This window comes from Pelmatolapia mariae, linkage group LG16_19 (assembly GCF_036321145.2).
Source record: "Pelmatolapia mariae isolate MD_Pm_ZW linkage group LG16_19, Pm_UMD_F_2, whole genome shotgun sequence".
NCBI lineage: Eukaryota > Metazoa > Chordata > Actinopteri > Cichliformes > Cichlidae > Pelmatolapia > Pelmatolapia mariae.
The window spans coordinates 25,951,686-25,978,697 of NC_086241.1; the positions used below are offsets into that span (position 1 = coordinate 25,951,686).

Here is a 27,012-nt window from a genome sequence, read left to right on the forward strand (position 1 = left end):
ACCATTACTCCTCATGTTTGAATTAAGGTTAATTTAAGGTTTTTAACCACTAAATTACAGGCTATATGAAAAAAGAATGAATGGGATCTTAAGTACAAATTAAAAATAAACACATCCCCAGTCTGTGTATCTTAAAATGTGGAAGGAATTTAAAGCATTTCTCTTAACCGGAAGGATTGCTTTCCCTCTCATGCTTAAATTAATTTATGGCTACATTTCTTTGACCAGTTAAGACCACATGACTGTACTGTGCTTTCTCTGTGATAGCTGTACATATTTTATCCACCAACTTTGAAATACCCAACAAGTTTGCAGATCCATGTACTTTTCAGTACTGTTAGTGTGTCAGTCTTATTTTGGACAGTGGCAGGCCGCTGATTTCAGAAAACTTTTTTTTTTTTTTTTTTTTTTTTAGAAGAGCACTGGTGACCAACCTACTACCTGCACGGCAGTTTATGGTTACCTTAAAGAACTTTTTCTATGCATTTGGCAGCTTAATATTTGAAGATGCACAGTCTTCCAATTTTAAACCCATCAGACGAGGCATCCAGGCCAAAAGGGTCTGACTTCACACAGGACTGAAATGCTAAACTCTCAGGTGAACGCATTAGTGGCAGTAGCCTTTTTTTCCCCTTATATCATGTTAGTTTTTAATGTTGCCATTTGGTTAGGCCTACACAACAAATCTAATTGGTTATGATCAGTGATGTAGAAAACGTGACACCTACCCTACGTTTAATGGAGTGTTAAGCAGCACATTTGAAAGGGGACAAACAATTTGCAATTTTATTGAATGTTTCTGTACACAGATTTGCAACTTCTCCATTAAATGCGTGAAAGTACATATGAAGTAGCATTTACAGTTTATATATACACATGCAAAAAAAAAAAAAAAAAAATGCAGCATTCACAAATATTTCAGAACAAACTTTGTGCTTTGCTTCAGTTTGCTGTTGTTGTTTTACTATCAAACACCAGGAGGCAGAGTAGAGCTTACATGATTGTCTCAGCACTAAGGTTTGATATTACTGACCAGAGTTGAGTCCTCTGAGCCTTTAGCAAAAGATCAGATGTAGAATTCTTGTTCTTCCTCTTCTGTCATGTCTTTCTCTTCAACTGGCACACTAATTATGCTGCAGCTGTCTGACTCGTTTACTGAAGCTGAGGACAGTGTGTTTGCACTGGTGCTTTGGGGACACGACAACTGCAAGGCAGACTGAGAGCTTTTGATGGAGAAGCTGTTTGGAGTCCGGCCCAGAGTGGCCGATTTGTAGGTGCCCTCTTGGGTGACGGGAGAGAGGCGGGGTCCGATGTCTTCTGGTGGGGCCGATAATGGCCGAGGAGTCTGTGGGAGGCTCGATTTGACGTACGCAGACACAACTGTGAGGTCCACGTGGCTACCTGGATTTACCTTGTTCCCCGTGTCTACATCCGTCTCCTCTGCCCCGATCAGAGCGTCCACATTAAGGCGGAAGGGCGGGATGAGCGAAGAACTCCGGTGAAGGGAGTGGCTTCTGTAATTGGGGCTGGGACAAGGACCCGGAGAGGAACAGGCAGAGCGGGAGCTGGCTGAGCCCATGTTGGGTAGAGAGAAGAGGGATCCGGACCAATTGCCCGTCCAATGGGACCTCCAGCTGTCAGGATGTTGTTGGTCTGGCCACTGCTCCTGCTCGTCTGGCTCCTCACATGCCAGAGGCATGGAGTAGTGGGAGGTCGGGTGGACTTTGGGACGAGGTGGCATCCGTTGATGGTAACGGCGGTTCCTGTGAGAGGTGGCGCTGCGGGTGAAGGTGGACGGAGCCGAGGCTGATTCAGTGACCGTGCATGATCTGTAGCAGGGATCATGTCTGTGTTTGCAGTATGCACCCTGGACCTGAATAGGAGGGAAAGAGAAGCAGTGAAAATATAGCAATTTGGGGTCAAGAGTCATATCACCATGTGGGATAGGTGGTAGGGCAAAACAATTGTAGCTTATAAACGGTTTCCTTTAACCTGCCTATTCTGATAGCAGACCGTCTGTATGCTCCATTTGTTCACATGGGATCTGTGGGTTCAAGACCATTAACCTCCCTCTGTACAGGGCTTCCATTCAACAGGACACTCCTCACACAACATACAAGCAGCAAAGTGAAGGAGGAAGAAGTACAAGGGAACCCGGGGTCTCCAAACACACCCCACACCCCCTGTTCTCACCCTGGCCTCTTTGAATGCTGATGACTTCTCCAGCTGTTGATGTGATTCACAGAAGAACCCCCTATGTGTACATATATCCATTCAGGATGTAAAGCATCTTAAAATCAGAGTGCGCTGTTCAGACAAATCGATGAAATATTACAAATCCAAAAAGGAAATTATGAGAAGCAGGAAACACATGAAGCAACACTCCCCTGTTCTGACATACAGTGAATGCTGTTGTCTTAAACATGTAAGGCAGCTGCAGCAGCAGGTTCTCGTCTATGATTTCCTCCTCTGTATATATTGAAATCCACAGCTCTGTTCTTCCCTCTCTGCTGATAGTTTCTCCATGTTTCTGTTCTCTTGTCAGCTCCGTCATCCGACTTTCCAACAAGACAATACAGACAGAAGCAATAACTTTCCACACAGCAGCCCCGAGACAATTTTCTGAAGCAGCACAGGGACTGAGGGGAATCTGCACATTTCCATATGTTGAACAATAAATATGAAGAAGTTCAAAGTGATTTACAGCTTCCTCACAACAATCTACAGTCTGTTCAAGAAATCACTAAGTCTCTATTTCTAACATCTATAAATACTCTGTCTGATAATGATAGGTTGAATCCAGTACAGCAAATATACACTCACCAGTCACTTTATTATTGGGTACATGGCAGCAACTCAATGCATTCAGGCATGTAGACACAGTGAAGGCAACCTGCTGAAGTTTAAACAGGCCATCAGAATGTGGATGATTTGGTGATTTGAGTGATTGAACAGGCAAGTCCAAGTATTTTGGAAACTGGTGATTTGAGATTTCCCCCACAAAAACACATCTAGGGTTTACACAGATGGTCAGAAAAATGGAAAATATCCAGTGATATGGATCATGTCTCGTTGATGCCAGAGGTCAGAGGAGAATGACAAGACTGCTTCGTGCTGATAGGCAGGCAACAGCAACTCAAATAACCACTTGTTATGACCAAGGTAGGGAGAGGAGCATCTCTGAATGCACATTACATCAAACCTTGAAGCTGCTGATGAGCAGAGGAACCGACTGAATGACACTCCTGTCAGCAAACAACAGGGAACTGAGGCTATAGTTCAGAGAAGCTCAGCAAAACTGGACAACAGAAGATAGAAAAATGAGCCTTGATGTCATTTGGATGGTAGTTTCAGACAATATGTTACTGCAGCATAATTATAATGCAAAAATACTGCTCAGTTCAAAGCATGCAGGCAGCATTTCTTGAGATAATAAAACAAAAATTACAGTTACATAGCATGAGCGTCTGTATTTGTACCTCTGAAACTGTAATGTTTGGAAGTAACACACATACTTCACAACAGTGACATGCTGCTTGCAGGGCTGGTTCCTGTAAACTGGAGAGAACTGTAAATGTTATCCAACACTAAAAACTACATATTTTATTAGCTGTAACATTCTGGAGTTTTACTGATGCAACTCAGTTTAGTAAAATTACTCTTTGAACTGAGGAAGGGTTTTATTTTGAAAGTCTTTATGAGACAAAAAGCTGTAATCCAGGGTTTTGAGATTGGTTTATGGCAAAGAGGGTCCTCACAAGACTAAAGGTGCGTATGTGTGTGTGGGTGCGTGTGTGTATAAAAAGTGTAACAAAGCCCCCTGTGTTTTCTTCTCTCCCTGCTCAGTGTCTCAAAGTTGACTCTTTTATAAACCATCTCTCTCCTTTGTCTCCATCCTGCTCTCTGCTCTCAGTCCACTTCATCCTGTTTATCTTTTCCTTACTCTTCTTCTCTTTGTTTTTCTTGGTCTGCTTCTGCTCTCAAGCAGTGGCGTCACCTTTTCCTTGCATGATGCCCATTTATTCCTTCACTAAAGCACCAACTGAGATCAAGGTGGAGGACCAGCTACATTCTCTGTCAGCGTAATCTATCGAACTTAACTAGGTACCATCAGTGAATGCTGACAGTAAAAGAGTTTAGACTGCACTGTAGCACAAAAAGTGACATAGAAACACAATAACCTACACTCACTTTGTGTCCACTAGGTTCATATTAACCCCAAAGCTTCCACAATTTCCTTTTTTCATCCGGACATTGGATAAAAATGTAACATTAGCTTCATTGTTTGGCCTTTAGTCATTTGTTGTGATTCTCTCATTGCTTAGACATTTGACAGATAGATGTGAGGCTCTAAGAAGTAATTTTTTTTTTTTTTTAAAGTAGATCTCACAGCAGTTGTTCATTCTTCGTTTGTGGCTCATGCCAAACGAGTCTCAGTCTGCAGATCAGCTGCACACACTCGTTATTTACTAAAACTATTTTCTGTCCACGTGTGGGTGAAAGTTTCAATCCTCTGCCTACTATTAATACATGACAGCACGACTTCAGTTTTCTGTGAGGACAAAATGCCAGTGAGGAGCCACAGCAGGACGCTGGGTAATGAGGCTGTTGACATGGTGATTATCAGACCCTAACTCTTGTAAGCTTTAGTTATCTGGGATAAGCCAGGTCAGCCGGATATATGACCTCAGGAAGGCAAAACCACGACAACGGGACACTAATCCTCAACAATGCTGTGGAAAGCAACACATTTGGACTGTATTTATGTTTATAAACAAAACTCTTCACATGATGAGCTTTTGCTTATGTGTGGCAGTGTGACTGTGGTTTTCAAAACTGCGTTACTGAGACGACGCTCTAGATGATCAAATAGGGAACCATTTTATGTTCCTGTTCCTCAGACCATCAAGAAAATAGAATCCGATTATAAGAAAGGAAGATTTCTTTTCCAGACTTGCAGCATCCTGGAGACTAATTTTACTGGAAAGCTGGAGCATTTTTGAAGCTGGCATGGTTATAAAAACTCCAGTTGATCAACAGAAACATTTAATGAGCTGGAGAATTTGTTCCTTTAATAAAAACTCATATTAACTTCATATGAATATGGAAAAGCATCTCCTATGGACCACTTTGTGCTTTGAAGTGTCCAGTCAATAGTCATCCAAAGCAGGTTGTTAATGCATTAAAAAATATTATAAGAATTTGTAATTTAGTAACAAATTGATGCTGAAAATTCTAAAAAACAGGATGCTACTGTCTCTCAATGAAAGCAACAAACATATACTGCATCATATGGATAAAAATAAAGAGAGAAATGAATACAGTGCTGTGCAAAGTCTTAAATTTTGCTTCATTTTGCTTCTGATGAGCCATTGTAGCCTTGTACCTGACCATTTTCAGAGGAAGGTTTTTTTTTTGGTTGATAACCCACTCAACACTGACCTATGAATCATCTAAGTATAAAAAAAGGCACTTAACTCAAGTGATGAACCAGTGTTGTATCCATGCATAACAGACACCTTAACAAAGAAGCCGTTTTAAATAGTATCTTTAGGCCCTTTGTTACCAAGCAGCCCGTCACAAAAACATAATTTGTTCCCATTTCTGTAGTTCAACCTATGAAAAACACCAAAGATAAAAACACAAAAATTAAAAAATTTTGAAACAAATGATTTTGAGTAAACTTTCAAAAACATTTTGTTTTGCAGAATCGGGAGGCCAAAACATTATCTACAGTAGATAAACAGTATCTGAAAGTCCTGTGCTTATTAAAACAGGGAAAAAAAAAATCTCTTCACTGAAGCCTCATCAGAAATGTGTAGCTGTCAAGAAGTTAAGGAAGGGAAATGGGGAGTAAAAGCTGAGGTATGTCAAATTACACAAGAACTGGACTGGGGGAAAAAAAAATCTGGGGTAACTGGTCTGATGGAGTGAGGAATCTTAATTTTTAAACTTTGGTTCATCCTGTCATCAGTATATATGGTGGAGATCAGAAGAGAGGTGAGTATCTACAGCCATCCGTGGCTTCATTTTTCACCATGGCAGTGATCCCAAACACACTGTCAATGCAGCAAATGCATACCTGGTTAGAAAAACACTGAATGGAATACTCTCAGTCATGGATTGACCTCCATAGAGTTCAGACTTCAACATTTCTGAAGCAGTGCGGGATCATCTTGACAGAGGACGGAACAAAAAGCAGCCAAATTCCAAACAAGAGCTTTGAATGTCCTTCAAGAAGCCCGGAGTAATAGTGTACATGTACAAACTGTTGTTGCCTTGTATACTGCATTTCCATATTTGTTTACACATTTCAGTAAATCGTTGCACATATTTCCAATTTTCCCAGCAAAATATAAAGAACTGAGGGGTGGCTTGAGACTTTTACACAGCACTAGATGCATGTGGTGATTTTTATTAGAGAGTCAATGAAAGATAACAAAAATAGACAGAAATAAGTTTGACAGATTTTCACTATTCCTCTAACACATCAGAGTATTTATTATATACTGAAACATTACAGCTGCATCTGTAGTTCCAGGTTCCCAAGAGGCTTGTGTTTTCTTATTCGGAGCTGGGTGTTGCCATTATCCCAGCCTGACAAAATATACATACACTGTGCACAACGTTTTTTGAATAAAAACACTCCCTCTCTGCTTATCTGTACAAAGAGTATTTTTACAGAATGTAGTTGATGTTTTGGGAGATCATTTATTCCTTTCATATCACTGTGCCTCTGTTTCACTTGCCTACATTTAATATATTTAATGTATTGTAGTCTTTATGCAAAGACAGGCTAGTCTGTTATAGGTTCATTTATAGATGGTCTCAGATTCAGATGTAAAACTATTTAAATATAAAGTAAACGCTACAATGTGGAGGTCCATGTGACTTGATTCCAGGTGGCAGCTAAGCATCATGCATATGGCCCATTGTCATGATTTATTAGCTTATTGTTTCTCTCTGTGCCGTTCCAATCCCAGTAATGGACTGAAGCTTAATCGGCTTGAACTTTCAACACTACTTATCTCTGACCGCCTGGGCACATATCCCCCGATAGGTGATACCCTTCCAACAAGGGCCGCTTGATTCATGTCAGTCTTTATGTGGGTGTTTATATTCAAACCCACACGGGCTTTTCTAGCACCTTTCAATATGGAAAGATGGAGGAATTAAATTAAGGACCTACAATAAAATAACTGAATCCTTCTTTGTCTGCTGTATGATCTTGTTATTTCTGGATTGAGAATCAGTCTGAACTGCTCTTCTTTTTCTTCCACCTATAAAACTGCCACTCTTGTCTGCTTCTCTTTTACACAATTAAACACAGATTCCAAACACCGCTGCACGCCCAAGCCCATTTTCAGTGTGTTTTTCATCTTTCTTTTTTTTTTTACTCTTTTAATAGCATACAGTCGTACACAAAGGAAAGACTTGTGAATCGCTCCTCAGCATCGTGTTTCAGGAGTTGAGCAACAACATAAATCCTTTTACATGAGACCAGCTGGTTCCAACAACTAATTATAAACTTGCCTCATTTCATCAGATTAAACTGAAATTACTCGTGTAGGTTTTGGTGTATCTGCAGGTATAAAAACATAACACACTCTTTAAAAATAAATCACACCATGCAATTGTGTTGAGCTGTACTTTTCCTATGTTAAAGTTACAGTTCGGTGAGGGCCACTATATTCAAAAGAAGATTAAGAAGTTTCCATTTGCAGGATTTTGTATTTGTCACCATGCCTCCATTGTGATACCTCCCCACCATCCCAGATGCATATTTAGTGGAGACTGACTCAGCAGCTGCAAGACCCCCAGCAAAGACCACAGCAGGCATCATTAAGAGATCGATGTAACATTTATTAACACCCATACAGCACAAAAGAGCGAAGTGAAGGTGGGTAGCCAAGTGGTTTGCAGATGTGCAGCAACTGTGACTATGCTAAATAACGTGGTAGTTAATGAGATAGCCAAATGTGTATTTAGGCTGATGTGGGCAGGAAATTTTAAGGCACATACATATATATATATATTTAAAAAAAAAAAAAACAGAATGAAAAACGCCTACCTGCAGTAGGATCTTATTTCCATCGTAGTCCTCCGTTTGCCAGCGCACCTCACTGATTGGACTGCAAGGGTGTGGCAGCAGGGGCACCAGCACTCCGACGTCCCGGACCCTCACCTCCATTACTGCAGAGTCCAACACCAGGGGACTGTGGCCTCGTGGGAGTCTCTTAAAGGACAGCTGGATCTCCATATCAGGGTTGGAGTACACCACAAAGAAGCAAAAGTCATCCTTCTTTTGTGCAACCCTCCGCTGAAGCAGCAGCTTGTACAGCCGCACCATATCAACATAGTTTTCATGGCGGCAATAGACTGTGAAACGCACGATTTCCTTCCCATAATGGACCTGCCGCACGGCCCAGAGCGGCGTGCCGGGAGACAGAGTGAAAAAGTCCTGACTGCATGGGGTCAACGGTAGCATCCGCCGGCCATTGCTGACTTTTTCAGTATGGTGGTAGTGCCAGGGCGGCCGTTGCAGAGCGCGATGCAGCATCAGTATGTGCTCATCACCGCCGTAGGCCTCCTGGAGGAACAGGATGACTGCCAGGGCTGGCTGGCAGGCTGAAGCTGGGCTTCCATTTTGATGCCGCTTTGCCCGAGGTCGCTGAGAGACGGAGGCTCGCTCTGAGACCCTGAAGAGCTGCAGTTCAGGGTGAACCCACGCCAGCACGGCGTCGGCAGCATGCTGCAGGAACTTGCCCTCGCCGGGGTCAGCAATGAGGTGGATGCTGACAAGGAAGGGATCCTGGAGCTCACCCATGGATAAGTCACCTCCACCAGCACACATGGAAGAAAAAGTAGAAGAAACAGGGAGGACAGGAAGAAAATTAGATAAAATTGGTATTTTTGAACTTTATATAGAAATAAGAAGGTTAAAACAATGTGAATTCTTAAATAATATGAATCTGTTGTCCAAACTGTCGACATCTATCCATCCTTCTGCTAAGCAATTCCCTTGGAGACTGGGAATATTTTTTCCTGACACATTCACTCTTTTCTTTGTTTACTTCTTTGTTCAAAGTTTTCCCATATTTTCTCACTCGCCTTCCCCATTCCCACAGATCTCTAGATCTCAGCTCTCCATTTCACTCGTCCACATCCAACTCCATCTTTCTTACAATTCTGATGTTTACCTTTTCTCCCCCTCTCTCCCTCCCTCCTTTCTACCAGACTCATGTGGAGCAGGGCTCCTCTGTGGAGGCTCATTAGCGCCATTAGGAGTCATTACTGAAGCCCAGAGGAATGTTCCAGACCGCAGCGGGAGCAATGCATTCAGGTGTAGCCTCTCCCTGAACCCCCGACATGGAAAAGCTCGGCACCGTGATGCAGGTGCTGCAAATCCACTTTTCCTACGCTGCCGACACATTTACGTCAATCCGTCTTTTCTTTCTTGCGTGTTACATGTAGAAACTCACACGGCTGCCTGTTATCTCCATGTACACTCACTCTTTGTTTTGCTACAGTCCTTAATCCGAGTTCTCATGGGACTTGTCCCATTTTGTTTGTGCTTTGGGAAAGGACACACAGGCTACTTTCCCTGGCACAACATACTGTTTCACCGTTGCCAAAATCCCTCCATGAAACCGAGAGGCTAAACAGGGATGGGTTTTGTCTCTCGAGTCCCACCGGCCTTTGTAAAAGGACAGTTTCAACTTGACCAAAGAAGTGACATTTTCAAAATGTCACTCTGTGGTTACAATGAAACAGACCTAAATAATAGGTGTAGAGGTGCTATGAATGTAGCTATTAAATATTAAAAGGTCCAGTAAAAGCAAGATGTGGTGGGAAGTATACATTTTGGTACAGTTAATTTATTTTATACACGATCTGAGGCTCGTGTCGGTGATGTTCCACCACAAAACTAATGTTGGTCCAGGCTGTGATTAGTTTTGTTGCATGTAAACACCGAGGATCTATAAGCAGATGTGAAATCAAATTTAGTTTTAATAAAATGCAATGAAGCTTCAACTGTGACACAGAGTAGCCCTAAATGGCTCAGTTTGTCTACAGCGGTAATGACATCCGGATCAAGAATGTTCCACAGCAGGTTTAAGCGGGATGTCGGCGCACTGACATCCTGTAACACACATCTATGTGCCTACACAAAGAGAGACGGCACTGCTGTCATTAACGTCACCCTGATCCCCTTACAATCACTGTTAACATGTAGCTGGCATCAAGACACCAAACAAGTGGATGATAGGGCTCTTTAAGGGTATTTACTGCACAGCACATTGTACCGACACACAGACAGCTTGACGTCTTCACACTCCTGCTGCACACAGCTCTCCTGGGATCAGTTTTCATGAGTCAGAGACCTTTGCCCTAACCATCTTATTTCTGCCTCATTAGAAAACAAACAAAAACAGTAAAAGAACCTAAAAAAGACCTAAAAAAATCCATCATCATAACCATTCCTTTCTAATTTAAAAATAAAAATAAAAATAAATAAAAATCTCAGTTTCTTGCTTTTTTTCTTGCTTGTCTTCTTTTTTTTTTTTCCCCCATTCCCCACCCCCACACTCTTTCTTCTGCCATTTTTACACATGACAACTTTTGGGGGAATCAAGTTGGGATATTTTCCACAGTTTTCCTTTCTTTTGTAGCACGCAGCAGGAAACAGCACGCCCCGGCCGTGTGCTCACTAATGGAAATACTGCATGTGGTTTAGGTAAGGAAGCTGGACAGAGCATGCAGGAGGCAATATACTCCGACATCCAAGCAGAGAATGCAATACTAGTCTCTCTCTGTGTTGTGTTTCTTGTACCAGTGCATAAAGTTACTAGCTACATGCTTGCAAAAATCCACTGAAAGGTCAAGATGTCTACATACTGACTTGTTCAAGGGAGACAGATTAGATCAATTAGAAAATTACTGAATAAGAAGCCGTTTATGGGTTTTTTGTCCACTGTTTAAGTTCAAAAATCAAAATGTGTTAGATTCACAGATGTCTCTGCGTTAAATGCAGCGGAAAGATAATCTGGCAAGCTCATAGACGAGCTGTATGAGCTGCAGTGTTTTGGCCCACCTTTCTAAAATATACAATTCCAATACCTTGTACAAAGTGATACTTTTCTTGGCAATAAGGGTTAATGTGGAGCTGGAAAACAAGAGAATAAATCAGAGATTAAGTCTCCCCAATCCTGTGAAGGGAATGTAAGACGTTTGTGAGTAAAGCTCTGGAGAAGTGTGTCTCTAAGCTTTTAATCCACTTGAGTCTTCAAGCTAACTGACTCGGTTGACTACATACAACTCATGCATGTGCATACCCATCCTCAGCATACACACAGGATAAAGTGGTGTGAAAAAGTGTTTTCCTCCCTTCTTGATTTCCATGTGTTGTGCATATTTGTCAGACTTTTTTATGTTAGACAAAGATAACGCAATTAAATGCAAAATGCAGTTTTTAAATGATGGCTTCATTGATTAGGAGAGAAACGTTGCCCAAACCTACTTGGTCCTGTGTGAAAAAGTAATTGCTCCTCTTGTTAAATTGTGAATTAACTGTGATTAACCTTTTTTTTTTTTTTTAAAGCAGAGTTCAGTTTCATTAAATACACTTAGGCCTAATTATTGGCAGAGGTGTTGAATCAAGAAATCATTAAATAGAACTTGTTTGACAAAGTAAAGAAAGGCTAAAAGATGTTTAAAAAAAAAAGAAAAAAAAAAAAAAAAAAAAAAAAAGGGAACACATCATGGCATGATCCATGGGAGAGTTCAAGGAGAAAACTACTGTTGACCAGTGGTTTTCTCCTTGAATGCTCATGTCAGTTTTTCCAAAAAACATCTTGATGATCCCCAAGACTTTTGGGAAAATATTCTGTGGCGTGACGAGACAAAAGTTGAACTTTTTGGAAGGTCTGTGTCCCATTACGTCCGGTGTAAAAGTAACACAGCATTTCACAAAAGGAACATCATACCAACGGTAAAATATGGAGGTGGTAGTGTGATGGTCAGGGGCTGTTTTGTGCCTTGGGACCTGGAAGACTTGCTGTGGTAAATGGAACCATGAGTTCTGCTGTCTACCAAAACATCCAGAAGGAGAATATCTGGCCATCTGTTCTTGTTCTTGTGAAGCGCACTTGGGTTCTGCAGCAGGACAATGATCCAAAACACAAGCAAGTCCACCAAGAAAAACAAATAGAAGACTTTTGAGTGGCCTAGTCAAAGCCCTGACCTGAATCAGATTGAGATGCTGTGGCATGACCTTAATTCAGCCCTCCAATGTGGCTGAATTACAACAATTCTGCAAAGATGAGAGGGCCAAAATTCCTCTGTAGCGCTGTAAAACTGCTAAGGGTGACCCTAACCAGTTATTAGGTTTAGGGGGCAATCGCTTTTTCACACAGGGTAGGTTTGGATTTTTCCCCCCCAATTAATATCAAACACATTCATTTAGAAAATGCATTTTTTTTTTTTTTACTTGTGTTATCTTTGTCTAATATTTAAATTTGTTTGATGATCTGAAACATTTAAGTGTGACAAATACACACATAAAAAAAAGGAAATCAGGAAGGGGGCAGACACTTTTGTACTCCACTGTAAAAGTGCCCATTTATAAAGGGGACGGTTCTTGTCCAATTCTCAGAGACTTTAACCTTGTCTCTGTGGATACGTGTTAACCAGGAACACATGCTCGCTGCCATACCCGCAGATGACGACGTGAGATAAAACAACACGCCTTCCAGCGAGCCCCTCCACATATGAGAGTGATTAGCAGCGAAAACTCAACCTCTCCTCGATGTGTGCATGTGTGTGTGTGTGTGTGTGTATGTGCGCAGAAGAACTCCAGTCGCAGCTTTAGCTAGCCGGGCCTTCAGTGTAAAAACAAAACAACTGAACTTGGAAATTCAAGATGTGGGCCCCTTTTGTCGTCTGCTAAGAAAGAAAAAAAAAAAAAAAGGAAGAGGAGGGGGGGGGCAAGTTCCAAATCTCATACATCACTTTGAGTGACTGGTGCCAAAACATAATAAATGTAGTCTTCGCACTAATATAAATCTTTGACTTATTTTTTTCTGTCATTTCAAAGTGTTGCTCGCACACAGAAGCTGTTCTCTCATTTAGATTCAAATATCCTTTCTCTCCAGTCTCAAATGTGTGCCGTTTTCCATTTTCTGATAACTATAGAGTACACATACAGTCACAGTGGGGGATGCTGATTTTAAATGAGGAGGTCTGTGTTTGTAAACAGAATCTAAAAGCTCTCCTTTGCAACAATTTTTCAGCTCTCCATCTGTGTGACGTCAAAGAGGGCGAATATCGAGTAGCCAATCAGAAGAAAGTTAACTTAAAGGAAGGAGCTAAGAAAAGCAAAACAAAACACAGTCAATTACTTGACTGGATATAATGGTAAAGCAATTTTGTGCTCATTACTCGGTACTGCATTTTCACATCATCAATCATTACCTGTCACTTCCCAACAACAATTTGGACATTTTTAATTATAGTAAAACATCAATAAGCCAGGTACCAACTCAGGAGGTTGTTAAACCTACGTGAAACCTAATAATTATTATTAATAACTGTATTTTTTATTTTATTTTTTTAAATTTATTTATTTATTTTTTTTATTTAACAAGTAGTAATTTACTTTTTTCGGCCTTGCCCACTCCACTCAGCTGCCTTTCCATCTCATTCTGTCTGCAGTTTGCTGAGTCGAGGTTTATCTGATCATGTCTGAACCAAGCTGAACATAAATGTGAACCCCTTTAACTTAAAGCTATACAGTTGTTTCATAAGACTCTCTGGCAAAAAACAAAACAAAAAAACCCCCCAAAGACTAAATACCCCACCCTTAAATTACTTAAGCAGTTCTCATACAAAGACGAAGGTAAAGTGATATATTGCCGTCTTCTGAGATAAGAGCTCAGGCTTCTGTTTGGATCTCTGCTCGTCAGCTGCATCTCACACTGTGACATGGGAGAAAAAGAAAACGGCAAGTCTGCATTTCTTCATGTAATTAAATTAAGCTGCATGAGTTGACACAGTAAGAAAGAAAACAAGCTTGTTTACTTTGTTGTCTAAAAGATACAAAAGGACATGCTATAGAACTCCTATAGAGCAACATAAACAAAGGGCCTGGAAAAAAAAAAAAAAAAAAAAAAGGGAATTGCCGACTTCCTTTCCCAGAGCGGAATATACAAAGGGCTCTGTATGTGAACGCTGCCAGCCCTCAAGTTTCACAGAAGATAAAAGCAGTCAGACTAAAATGTAGAGATACTATTCCTGGCTTTAAAGTGCTGTTAGATTCAAACTTAAGACGATAGATAGATTAGATAGTGAAGACTACACAGCCAGGGTCATGGACATCATGTGACCTTCATTGTCTGAACAGACGTGGAACGAGGCAGAACGGCTGAGGCGAGGGACAAAAGGCAACTCGAAAAACTTGCATTTCCTGCACAAATAGCGGGTGAATGCTGTATAGCAGAAATCATGTGCTGAAAACAGTTGAAAAAACAGAACTGTCTGCTGAGAAAGAGGTGAAGGAGCTGAACTGTCTGCTGAGAAAGAGGTGAAGGAGCTGAACTGTCTGCTGAGAAAGAGGTGAAGGAGCTGAACTGTCTGCTGAGAAAGAGGTGAAGGAGCTGAACTGTCTGCTGAGAAAGAGGTGAAGGAGCTGAACTGTCTGCTGAAGATGGATTTTTTTTTTTTTGAAAGGGTACACTGAAGAGTGTCAAGAAAGCAGAGGGAGAACGAGCCAGGAGGATTCGAACCTGTGCCACCGCTCTCAGGGCGCCTGCTCATCTCAGTGAGCCAAAGCAACACTCATCCCAGGGATAGATGTGAGGAGAGAAAAAACGGCGTCAGTTCCAGAGTTTGAAATCTGAGAGAAGGACAGATTTCCTATTCTGAAACAAACGTAATTCATGGGAAAACGGTAAATGGTATCAAAAAAATTCTTTCACCGTGAGTGTCAGGAGTGTTTGAAGATATATTGCCACAAGGCTCATGTCTCTGGAGTCCACGGTTTAGGAGATATGATGAGTTGAAATGTTAAAGAGCTTAATATTTTAGAAAGTATAAAAGTTACGAGCAACTTTTCAGTAACTTTTGTTTGCTCTAGAGCAGGCCATATACTAATCTGAAGGTCGGTGGTTTGATCCCTGGATGCTCCAGTCTGCATGCCAAAGTATCCTTGGGCAAAATACTGAACCCTGAGTTGTTCCTGATTCGTTCATCCAAGTGTATATGAACGAATGGGCAAATGAGGCGCGTTATATAAAGCACTTCAAATGCTCAAGTACAACAGAAAAACACTACATAAGAGCCGGTCCATTAACCATTTATACACAACAAGATTCTAATAAAAACACTGAAAAACACTCTTCGGTGCTGGTGAACATGCATTTCTAAATCTTAGTTATGTAGCTCGAGCAGCATGTTAAAAGCTCAATATAGTCAACGCAATTTTAATTCCTCACAGGTTTGAATTTCTGGACCGAGTTCAACATGGATCCATTGAAAAACATCTCAAATCTTCCAGTTCTTCCAGGATCTGGGAATAAGTTCAAAAGATGAGAAACTGCTTTTTTCTGGTTTCACTAGCCCCAAATTATAGCAAGATGACAATTTTTTTTTTAAACGTAATTTGATCTTAGATCAGAGGCAACATAATGAAGCTAACTATGAATACACTGGTATTTGCTCTCACATTGGCTTAACAGACTGCTAGTACCCAGTAATAACTGTCCTACTTCACTGTGCACTCAGTCAGCATGTACATACTCACCCATTCATTATCACAAGGGCCCACAACAAGGCCGACAGACTGAACTGCTTCAATTAAGCCATTAACAAAAAAGCCGACTGCAGCACATTTAGCGCTGTTCTGGCCTCGTGGTTCAACTCTCATTCTGGAGGATGCACATTTGGTAACACTTAATCCAAGCTGCCTTACAGCGCATGGATTTCATACATTCAGCTGGAGAGAAGGCACCCCAACCTTGTGTGTGTGCGTTACAAGCTGGTCTGTTACGGGTGGTCCTTGGGCCATCAGGTGCTATTCAAACTGACTGTGTTGAAAGTGTTTTGGCTGACATCACCACGAGTGGTTTGCCGTTCAAAAGGATACTCGCCGCTGTCCCTTTAAAAGAGAGCAGTGTGTTTGAGCGTGAACACAAGACGGCGCAGATAAAAGGCAAAGAAGCAGTGAATAGACACCACACTCTGTTACACATGAATTTGTAACATGAATTTGTAAAATTTGAATTTAAAAAAAAGAAAGAAAGAAAGAAAGAAAGAAACCCATATAAAATCACATACTTCAGTAATTATAGTTGAGCGAAACAAGACCAGCATGCAAGTGCCAAAAACTGCAGTTCCTTAAATGAACACACTCCAGAAGTGAGTCAGTCCCCATGTTTGCAGCCTGGTGCATACAACCATTAAGGTCTCCCTTTCATTTTATGAAGGCTTACAGTTAAGCATGATTACTGGCATGGCCGTGGCTGGGTGGGAGAAGTGGAAAGGTTCCAGACTGTCTGAGATGATATTAAATGGTAAACTTAATTTTTTAAATTCTAACTAGGCTGAAGAGAATATAAACAGACTTACAGGCTTCATAAGACCTTACTTTATAAAAATCAATTCTTGGATTAATTTTAACTAAAGATAAAAGTTTTTAAAGCTAAAATTTTAATCTCTTGCCAGGGATCCAGACAAATGAAGAATCGTTACACTACAGTGATAAAAAAACCAAAACCACTTTTTAAGAAGCAGCTGCTTGTGGCAGCAGTGGTGCTTCTGCCGTTACTTCTTTTCTCTAAATTCTTTGAAGAGTTGCCCCAGTTTCTAAAATCTGCACCAGATTATTTTTATGTAACGCACATTTCTTTTGCTTCAACCAACAGACTCATTCTCATTCACAACTGGTAACTTATTTATTTAAATCTAAATATTTTTAAAAGCTTTCATTTCGAGGCCATGCCAGTTGAATTTGTAGTTTCTCCTACGTGGGGTTTTACTGTGAAAAAAAACATACTTGGCCATACTGATGTTGGAGGTTTAGCGTGACATCAAAGACTTAATCACCATGGACTTTATGGCTAGTGTGAGCTGAGGTCAAAGGTTAGGGGTTAAGACCACCTTAGGAGAAAGTAAGCACTTCTGTGGAGGCAAAAGACAAGAGGAGACTAAACCAGCATGCACCTCTGTGAAACGAATACATCAGTAGACACTCTGAGACAGGATGTTCCTGATTTTAGAAATTGTGCAAATGCAAGAAAACGGTTCTACACATTTGTTTAATTTGCACATTGATCAAAAATGACTTACTGGAGGCCTGGGTAATGCCATCCAGAGCAAGTATCTGGTTAGACACCATGTTTCTAAGATTTTTAGTACAATAAGCTCAGTTTTATCTGAGTTTACAAGCAGGAAATTAGAGGTCTTTATGTTTTTAAGGCATTCCTTCAGTTCAATTAATTGATTGGTGTCATCTGGCTTCATGGATATCGATATATATAAAGCAACTTATCAGCTTTTATTGCAGTTTCCTCACTTCTTACAGTGTTACAGGGATGCTGTATGCAAAATTTTAAGAGCCATGCTAAAGATGAATCTGGACAGATGCAAAACAGGTTGTTTTTAGAACTATATATATGATGTCTTATTAGACAAAGTAAACGAACAGTTGTCAGCCAATCAGAAACAAATATCTTCTTAGACAAATGGTGCAAATTGTTTTACTTTAAAAAAGGTCCTCTGGATGGATTTCAGTGTGTAAATGTATGCATGGTGTTTGCACTCAGTAGTAGTTCCTGTCCAGCAGTAGACTTGTGAATGTGGTCACACTCTGTCCTGCAGTATGTATTTAAAGTTCTTGTGTTTTTGGACAGTGTCCCAGTGCACATTTTGTTCCAGCTCTGACCTCCAGTGATGACAATGGTGGGCAGAGGCTCATCTGACACAGCGATGACACAGGAAACAACAGGGGAAAACCAAACCAGACACTCTCTGCTGGATCACTGTGTGTGTTTCACTGCTTCCTGGCTTACGGGTGCGGTTCAAGTGGGATAACGCAGCTTCCTGCAGACCAGATTAATGGGCTAATATTGGATATAATCCTCCCATTGTAAAAAAGCCTGGAGACCTGGCAACCAGACTGAGGGCAGGCCACGGCCTCTGCAAACACAGACCTTCACAATCACGTCCACTTTCAAAGAAAACTATGGACACACCCACAGTGTGTAAAAAATGCCGGAGACAGGAAAACGGCCTAATGATGCAAGACAATTCTGTCCAAATTTTGATTATTTATTATCTAAAATTACTTCTTTTTTTTTTTTTTACACCATTTATTGTTATTTGTGAGACTTGGGAAAGCAGTAACATTGTTTACCCACAATGTGTAAATTATTATCCAGATTACTTGCTGATGTTTCTCTCATGTCATGTGCACATTGCTTCAGATTTGTTTACCATACTGGATATGACACAACCACCGGCTGCTAATGAAAAATTTATAGTCCCCCTATTGATTAACAAGTGATTTCTACAGGTTACTGGCCAGTGCTTAGTGAAATCAATCAAAAAAGAGCTGTGCTGTACCAGAAACCGCTTTAATGTTGCTTTGGTCACTATTGGATTGCTGTGGTTGCCGATAGTGTGCAACAACACTTGCCAGCTGCTAGTCAAACTGTAGTGAATATTAACCTCCTAAGACCCGAACTCTTCCATGGCATGCTTTTTTAATTTCTCTTTGATATTTGGGCTGATTGGGACCTGATGAATGTAAAAACAAAGAATTACCAGATTTATTTATTTTATTTTTTTTTACCTGATTTTAGCATCAAAAGTAATTACACTGAAGTTTTTGCCAGCTGCTCAGGGAATACACATTTTTCCTTAGCAACCTAAGGTTGCCAGTGCATTGCTAACTGGTCTCTAAATCTGCGTGATTCAGGCTGAAGCAATCAATTTCCCACCAATTACCATCAACTTACTCACTAACCGGTCAGAGAATATGTATTTTTACCCCTCTCAACCTGTGGTTACCTGGGCCTTATTCACTCAACCCAAAAATGTCAACACTATTGTCACACATCCAAAATTGTGGAAAAGTGACTGTCACATGGTTAGTGACCATGTGAATCATGTGCCTTTATTTTACTACACAGGCAAGAGCGTGTTCACAAAACCAACTACGCTAGTACAGGTAAATAAATGTATGCTTAAACTTTTGACTGGGGCAGCATGGTGGTTAGCACTGCTGCCTCACAGCAAAAAGGTCTTGAGCTCAATTCCACCATCAGGCCAGGGTCTTTCTGTGTGGAGTTTGCATGTTCTCCCCGGGTACTCCGGCTTCCTCCCACCATCCAAAGACATGCAGTAAGTGGGGATAGGTTAATTGGAAACTCTAAGTTGCCCATAGGTGTGAATGCGGGAGTAAATGTGAGTGTAAATGGTTGTCTTTGTCTGTGTGTTAGCCCTGCGACAGACGGGCGACCTGTCCAGGGTGCAGTGTTGGGGAGTAACGGAATACATGTACCGCCGTTACGTATTTAAAATACAAAATATGAGTAACTGTATTCCGTTACAGTTACCGTTTAAAAAGGTGGTATTTAGAATACAGTTACTTTGTTGAAATAAATGGATTACACGGCAGTATTTTCCTGTTTCATATTGTCGCGGGTCAGGATTGTTTGGGTTTTGTTTGTTCTGTTGTTCCAGGCGGCAGCGTTACGGTTGCCATGGTTACAGGGTGACGCGTGCTCTCTCTGTTTGTTTCCTGGGTGAGAGAGCGCCTTTTTGTTGTTGTTGTTGTGCTAAGCTAATAGGCAGAATGCTACAGACATAGCCCTAAAGAATGTAGCCTCATGGGCAGTGTAGTCCGTGCTGCAGGGAGAATGGACTGCCATACCCGTTATGTGTCTGTGAGCGCGAGGAGGGAGAGAAAGGAGAGTGGAAAAGTACGAGTTGTCATCGAGCAGAAACGGGAGCTGGAAGCATGTAAATATAATAATAACCACTGCAGCCAAGAAGAGTGCCTGACGAGCCCAGTTGTAAGTAAGCTATTAAGACTCGACTGTACACCGTGTTTGTGTTTTCCTCCGAAACAATAAGTTCCGTTGGAGCAGCCTTTCAACGCCTCTCTCTGTCTCTCGCTAGCAAACTTGACCCAGACAACAAAGTAAGGCTAGTTTTCGGCTACGAGCCCGACACGGAACCCGACGTATTAGACAGAGGTCCTTTTACTACGGTTCGGAGCCGCGGACCTTCAATAATCGTAATAAATCACACAGCAATAGTACATTCATGTAGTTGTAAAAAGCATGATAATATATTAAGTAATCCAAAGTATTCAGAATACGTTACTCTCATTGAGGAACGTAACGGAATACGTTACAAAATACATTTTGGGGCATGTATTCTGTAATCTGTAGTGGAATACATTTTAAAAGTAACCTTCCCAACACTGCCAGGGTGTACCCTGCCTCTCACCCTACGACAGCTGGGATAGGCTCCAGCGCCCCCCGTGACCCTGAAAGGGATAAGCGGAAGCGAATGGATGAAACTTATGACTGGATTTCTAAGCCTTATAACATAAGCCGATGTCATAATTAATGAAAAATAAAACCTACTAAAACAAGATCCAAATATTGATGTAAAAAATACACGTATAACATTTCTACACTTGAATAAATTTATTAGCTGACTGAAACAGTTGCTGTTTATCTTAATCGAAAATTGTTGCATAGTTTATCTCATGGGACTGTTGCTGTGTGGATTATAATGATGATGCATCTGTTTACTTACCTAACAGAATGTGATAGTTACCTTTTTAGGAGGACTTTAAAGGTAAGCTTTTTATGTTTTTCCCTCCGCTTTAGCTTCATTAGCTCACCAATACAAATGTTTCATTTATCCCTGCGAGTGCTAACCATTACTAACGTGTAAAATGTAATGCGTAGCATGCAAACCGAGGTGGACAGAGGAAAGAAAAATGTAATAAACAATGTTGTTGCTATACAAACACTCTTCCCTAAAATCTGCTGTGGATCTTACAGGCCACTAAACACATAAACACAAACACAATCCTGGCCTGTGAGTGGATTTATTTAGTCAGTGTGTATTAGGGAGATAAAGACCTGAGCCTGAGCTGTGTGTGTGTTAGCAATACTTCATGTCACTGTTAATTTTACTTACTGCTTGTTGAGGACAAGGGACTGTAATCAGACCTGCAGAGGACAAAAGAAAACAGATTTTTTTTTTTTTTTAAAAGGCAGAGGAAATGTCGACAGAGAGGACAAGACAGAAGTTTATATTACAATATGAATTGCAATCTACATGATTTACAGGATGACACACTCCTATTTCAGATGAAGTGCTGACATCTGGCTAAACAGTAGGAGAGGTCCAGCTGGAAGGTCAGCAAAAATGCACACAGAGATTTCAGAGTGGTTTCTAACGGAAGGGATAAAAACGCAGGCATTTGCTCAAGTACTACTTCCACTACTGAGATACAGTACAGCTCCTAGCCTCTTGTATTTTACTTGAGTTCTAACTACTGCGTTTTCCTAGTTAATTAACACATTAAATAAAACTTCCTGGGAGCTAACAATCCCACTCAACCAGTAAAAACATCAAAAATGCTCTTTACACACTCACACATTAATAATAATAACTATTATTATCCACATGATTGACATGATGCTGGAAATAAAAGGACGTGTGTGTGTGTGTGTGTAGGATTTTAATGTGTCATGCATTACTACAACCATATTGTTTCTCTTAATTATAGAATCAGTTCAGCAACAACTTCTTTGTTCCTTCCAAAAATTGGATAAAAAGATTGGTAACACATTCTACCATTAAAGTTACAAGTCATACAACTTAAACTAATGACTGTACAAGCAACTACTGCGGAAAATATGCTCACGTCTACTGAATCAGACATATTGGGAATTTATGACATTTAAAACATAAAAACTACTGAAAGTGTGAAGCCATCACTGGTATTAGCACGTAGATAAAAATAATGTTAATCACACAGTTGATTTAACTAACTTCAAAAACATACTGGTTTGGTTTCCTAGCCAAACCAAGTATGAATAACTGCAAGAACTGGCATATAAAGTATGTGGCTACAAGGCTGGTGGAAATAATGTGTAAATATGGCCAAGTTGAGATAATTTGGTTTTTCTGGGTTTTTCCCCTTCAATCTGCTGACAGCGTGTGCACTAGAAATACCTAGCTAGAGCCAGGAAGTGATTAGCCTAACTTAGCACAAAGACTTGAAAGAGGCAAAATTCTCCTGGCTAAATTCAAGGGAAAACTACCCACCCCTCAAAGCTCATTATTTCACTCCTGTATCTTGTTTAATATGTACACATGAGTATAACAGTTACATTTTTATGGCTGTACTTTGGCTTTCTTATAATGCTGGATTCTTTGTATATTGGTTCAAATGACAAACAGTCTCCCTGGAGAGAGGCCAAAACATTTCCAATCCTTCTGATTTTTGTGCTATGCGAGGCTAGCCATGCCCAGGCTCCAGTGTTTTTGGTTGCACCAGTCTTTATGTAGAGTTCATTACAAGAAAGGAAAAAAAAAGGTATATTTATGGTTGGGAAAATGTAATTGATGAAGTAAAGGGTCTTCACTTGAAGATTTATCTGCTCTTAAGCTTCAAAGAAAAGATGGAGAATTAGATTTCAGCTAATCTGATCTCCAGACAGAGTAAAATTATGACATTTTATGAAATTACATCCAAGACGTGTTTGCCCACATACAACAAGGCTGACTGAGGAGCTAACTCAAATCCTGCAATTAATAATTTGGTGAAAAGGTTGCATAACTCCAGGTTCACATATATGCATTGCAACTTGACGATATTAGTCCCACAGGAGTCCTCTGACAGCCAGAGAACACTGTTCCTCCACACACACTCTGTGAGTCCATCTCTAAACTAATAAAAGTCTCTGGAGCTGCAGGAAGCAGAAGAGCAAGTCTACTTCCTGCAGCAGGAGGTTATCAATCTAACTAACGGGCATTAGCGGTGTAGAGAAAGGAATGGGTAAGAGTGAGGGAAGCAGCAGGTGTGAGGACACAAAGGTAAGAAAAGATGATGGGCTTGCAGAGGCAATATAAATATTGGGGAGAACAGAAATAAGCAGAAAATTGCAGCAAAAGGGGACAAAGTGAAAGTCATACTCTCATCTCTGAGTGCACAAAGAAAAATGACAAGGAGTGGAAAAAAAGTAGGTTTATGACTCTTTGAAATAGAGTTGGAGGTAGTAGTGTGCGCAGTTGCACACTAGTCTGTTTATTTTGATGGCTCCTTTGGGTGTGAGCATTTGGCAGGACTACCCCTGCAGTGCCGGCTAGCATCCCGCCTGCGGTTCCCAGTCTGGCCGCGCTGCCTCGCTTCATCCCCACCCAAAGACAATAAACACAAAGTGAAGCGCAGACAGGCAGCAACCCAGTCATACGCATAAAGTATGAGCGCAGGGTGACCCAGTGGGCTTGAAACTGAGTGTATATATATATATATATATATATATATATATATATATATAAAAAATCTTCTTTGACCCATGGAAAGCTGAAACAGATTCAGATGCAGGGAGGGAGCGATGAAGAGGGACTTAGGATGGCAAGAAAGGGATGAAGATGAAGGCATAAGCTAACCGAAAACGTTCGACTGTTCCAAGCGGTGACTCATGTGAGCATTTTACGGCCTATCACCTCTAAAGTCAGGCTCTGGTTATATTCAGGAAGGATCTTTATCACGGCTTAAAAGAAACCAGACATGATTGATGGTAGATGGAAAGTCTGTATTCAATAACAACATAACATTATCATCCTACTTCCCACAGAGCAGGGGTCTATTTACACAACCGTGATGCACATATTCATGTAGGTTTGTTAGTGTTCAGGAATAAAAATTATAAGTATTCTGTTTTTCTCGTTTGACAGAACAGCAGTTATATAAGAACACGGCAGAGACAAAGTCATACACAGGACCGACTCATATTTATAACTCACTAATAGGGGGTTAAGATGGAATTTATGACCAACAAAATATTGTTTATTTTATTCATTTATTCAAATGGACTGGTGGAGTGAAAGTGTTCTAAATTTAGTGGATCAAAGATAAACAGGAAGTGGATTGAGGAAGAAGAGGTGGGGGATGTGAGCAGGTGGAGGTGGACGGGCCTGGAGTTTGTCATTTAACAAGGATACTTTTCACATACTTAATCTTCACATACAAGTACTTTTAATGTAACTCTGATATTTGTCTGCATTTTGTTTTTAACCGTTAACAACACAAACATTGATTACAGGCTAAAGGCTGCGAGTAGTGGCAACAATTAGGTTGGACTGCTTGATATGGTGGCCTCGTATTTTCTTAACCGTGTGCAATTACACGATCAAATGTAAAACCGTGCTTGCACTACCAGATAAACTATTTTATGTAAACCATGACTGAAATGAAATCCTGTAGTAAGAATATATAGAGTAAATAACAATTAACCTAATTGCATACCGGGCTTTTAATCTTTCTTCCACCATACATCTCCGTGAGGGATCATAAGGATCTATATAGGCAAAGTTAATACAATGGAAAGGCAAAAGGAAACCTTGATGTGTAATCTGGGAGTTCAGAGATGTGCAGTTTGCCTGTGACTAATCTGTAAGAACACAAGCCCTTTAGCATAGGACATCATGTGACATGGTCATGTGTACATGAATGCCTCAATCATTCTTCTGGTTTGTCCCGCACATGGTCAGTTTGACTTCAGGGTTTTCAGACACAACAGCTTTCTGACATATGGGACGCGGTTTATTCAAACACAACGAGTTATATTTACCTAGACTTAACCAAGCTGCTTTGAAATGTGAAAATAAAGAAAGAAAAGTTGACGACACTTTAACTTCATCTACAAAACAAGCCACAGCTGGACTCTAACCTCAGTCTCCATGGTGAAAGTCCTGTGTTTGGTCCATTTATCCAGCATTTATCCTGCTGCCTCTGTAGACTTATCATAAGATTAAAAAAAAATCTCACTTCATCTTCTATCAGAAAGCCTTTCTGAAAAACCCTGAAGGCAAACTTCTCACACACACACACTCTCACACAAACTCACTACCAATATTACTCTTTACTTAAAACAACAACAACAAAAAACAAACTAATAGAATGGATCCCAAACACCTTAAAGACATATACGACCATCGCGTTTATCGTGTTAAATCTTCAAAAAAAATGAAAGTGAACCTGTCTTTTAATTTTGCGAGACATAGAGAGACACACACACGTACGGAAAACAACTAGTAAATCCTTCACAACAACACAACATCAAATCAGTGACATACCGCAGGAGACAACGAGGCACATCTTTGTTTAATGGCTGCAAAGAGTAAACAGCGTTAACTTAACACGCTTTCCTGCCAAAACAACTTTGAGTTAGATCTTTTTTTTTTTTAACTTTAACATTCCGCTAAAAATATTAGCATCCCAAAACAGCTTGTCCCGAGCTTAGCCTGCCTCAGTAGCAAGTGTAATATATAACATTTAAAAAATAAAATAAATAAGCCTGTGAATTTAACTGAGGGTCGTCGAGACTAATAAGCCAAATCACATTTAAAATAAAATAAAATTAAAATGTGTGCTTTCTCGCTTCTTCTTAAATGAAAATGAAAATGCACATTGGCTGTGGTTAATTTAAAATATTTCCTAATTCCAAAATCCCAAACATTTAGCGAGATATTCTGCATCTGTTATTTCTCCTTCACTCACCCTCCAGTCTCGGCTCCTGAATCCACGCAGTCATCTTCTGTTAGAGCTTTCTCCATCTCAAAGGCTCGGACGCGTAGCATTTAGCTGCATTGTTTCAGTGAAAGCCACAAACTGAGCGTTCAAACGCCTGGAGAGACCACACTGAATCAGACGAACAGAAAACGCTCTAAATCCCCGCCGGTGTCTGAGTCCGCACACGAGCAGAGGGGTTTAAACTTGTTGGATCAACAGGCTGACTTTTCTGCGTCAGCGGCGGGCTGACGGGATGCCTTCAGTTGCTGTGGGAAATCTGACGACTACAAGCGAACGAGACAAACATTTGGATTGGAGGTTGGATTTTGTTCTCACATGTTTCAGTTTTCTGCTGTTTCTTACACATGTCAGGAGCCTGCATGCATTTTATTTAGATAGATATTTTACAATCCTATAAATGTCTTCAATAATAATGAACTGCGAGGTTATTAAGGGCCTTGTAGTCAGAATTATTTGGGTATTCCATGATACTGTAAGTTAAGCTATGACAATCCCCACAATATCGTTGTTAAAGGGCATATTAGTGCCACTGTTTCAAATATGATACTATTACTACTTTTGTGTTCAGAATACAGATATGCATTCATTTCTGTTTTATGTGAAAATAGGTCAAAATGCTCGATTATAGCTGAAAAACAATGTTATGAAGGTGAGACGGGTAATAGATTTTTCATGTTCTAAGTAATACAGTACTGTGCAAAAGTTTGAGCTGTTGAGCTTTCTAGCAGATATTTTGCTAGAAAAAAAATGGAAAATAGGTGCAGAAATTTACCAAAACGTGCAAACATACACAAAAATACAGTATATGAGCCAAAAACAAAGTTTGTGCAATTCTAATGAGCTTGAAAGTCAAAACTTGCTATGACCACCTTTATTTTTCAACCCTGCCTGAACTCTCTTAGGCAGTTTTCTTGTCATTTTCTCTCACACTGCTTCAATAAAGTTGAGGTTTGAGTTCTGGGTAGACCGATCCATGTCTGAAAGTGTCCCATTGTGTGTGTTTTCTATCCAGGTCTGCTTTTACTGTATAGGCAGTGTTTTTGGAATAATGATAGCTGAAAAATGAAGCTGGTGCCAATCAAAATCTTTTTACATTGTAATTCATAGTGTCTTCTATTAAGACTAGTGGATCAGTTGAAGGGTCAGATGCATCTCTCAGCTCCAGT

General features: G+C 40.4%; 1 protein-coding gene across 4 annotated transcripts; it reads right to left on the minus strand.

Annotated features, from left to right (window-relative positions):
- Window positions 1-433: 433 nt before the first annotated feature.
- On the minus strand, window positions 434-26,047 carry LOC134644248 (protein FAM124A). Of its 4 annotated transcripts, none has more exons than XM_065472051.1 (5): window positions 25,814-26,046; window positions 25,390-25,424; window positions 21,215-21,248; window positions 8,072-8,842; window positions 435-1,873 (listed from the first exon to the last, which is right to left on the minus strand). In XM_065472051.1, exons 4-5 carry the CDS (start codon window positions 8,825-8,827, stop codon window positions 1,067-1,069), a joined length of 1,563 nt encoding a protein of 520 aa, XP_065328123.1. In that variant the 5' UTR covers window positions 8,828-8,842; window positions 21,215-21,248; window positions 25,390-25,424; window positions 25,814-26,046; the 3' UTR covers window positions 435-1,066. The 4 variants fall into 4 exon arrangements, with proteins under 4 accessions (XP_063353167.1, XP_063353166.1, XP_065328123.1 ...); XM_065472050.1 differs by having other exon boundaries at window positions 436-1,873; window positions 8,072-8,838; window positions 21,217-21,248; XM_063497097.1 differs by lacking the exon at window positions 25,390-25,424 and having other exon boundaries at window positions 434-1,873; window positions 8,072-8,838; window positions 21,217-21,248; window positions 25,814-26,047.
- Between the last annotated feature and the right edge of the window lie 965 nt (window positions 26,048-27,012).

Bases quoted from the DNA above. Each gene is read 5' to 3' on its own strand.
- LOC134644248 (XM_063497096.1), bottom strand. From the start codon at position 25,893: ATGCTACGCGTCCGAGCCTTTGAGATGGAGAAAGCTCTAACAGAAGAT. The intron at 8,843-21,214 runs AAGTAAAATTAA...ATGTGTGCTGGT, and splicing joins CCTTGTCCTCAACAAGCAGT to GGAGGTGACTTATCCATGGG. The intron at 1,874-8,071 runs GTAGGCGTTTTT...CCTCCTATTCAG, and splicing joins GAAATAAGATCCTACTGCAG to GTCCAGGGTGCATACTGCAA.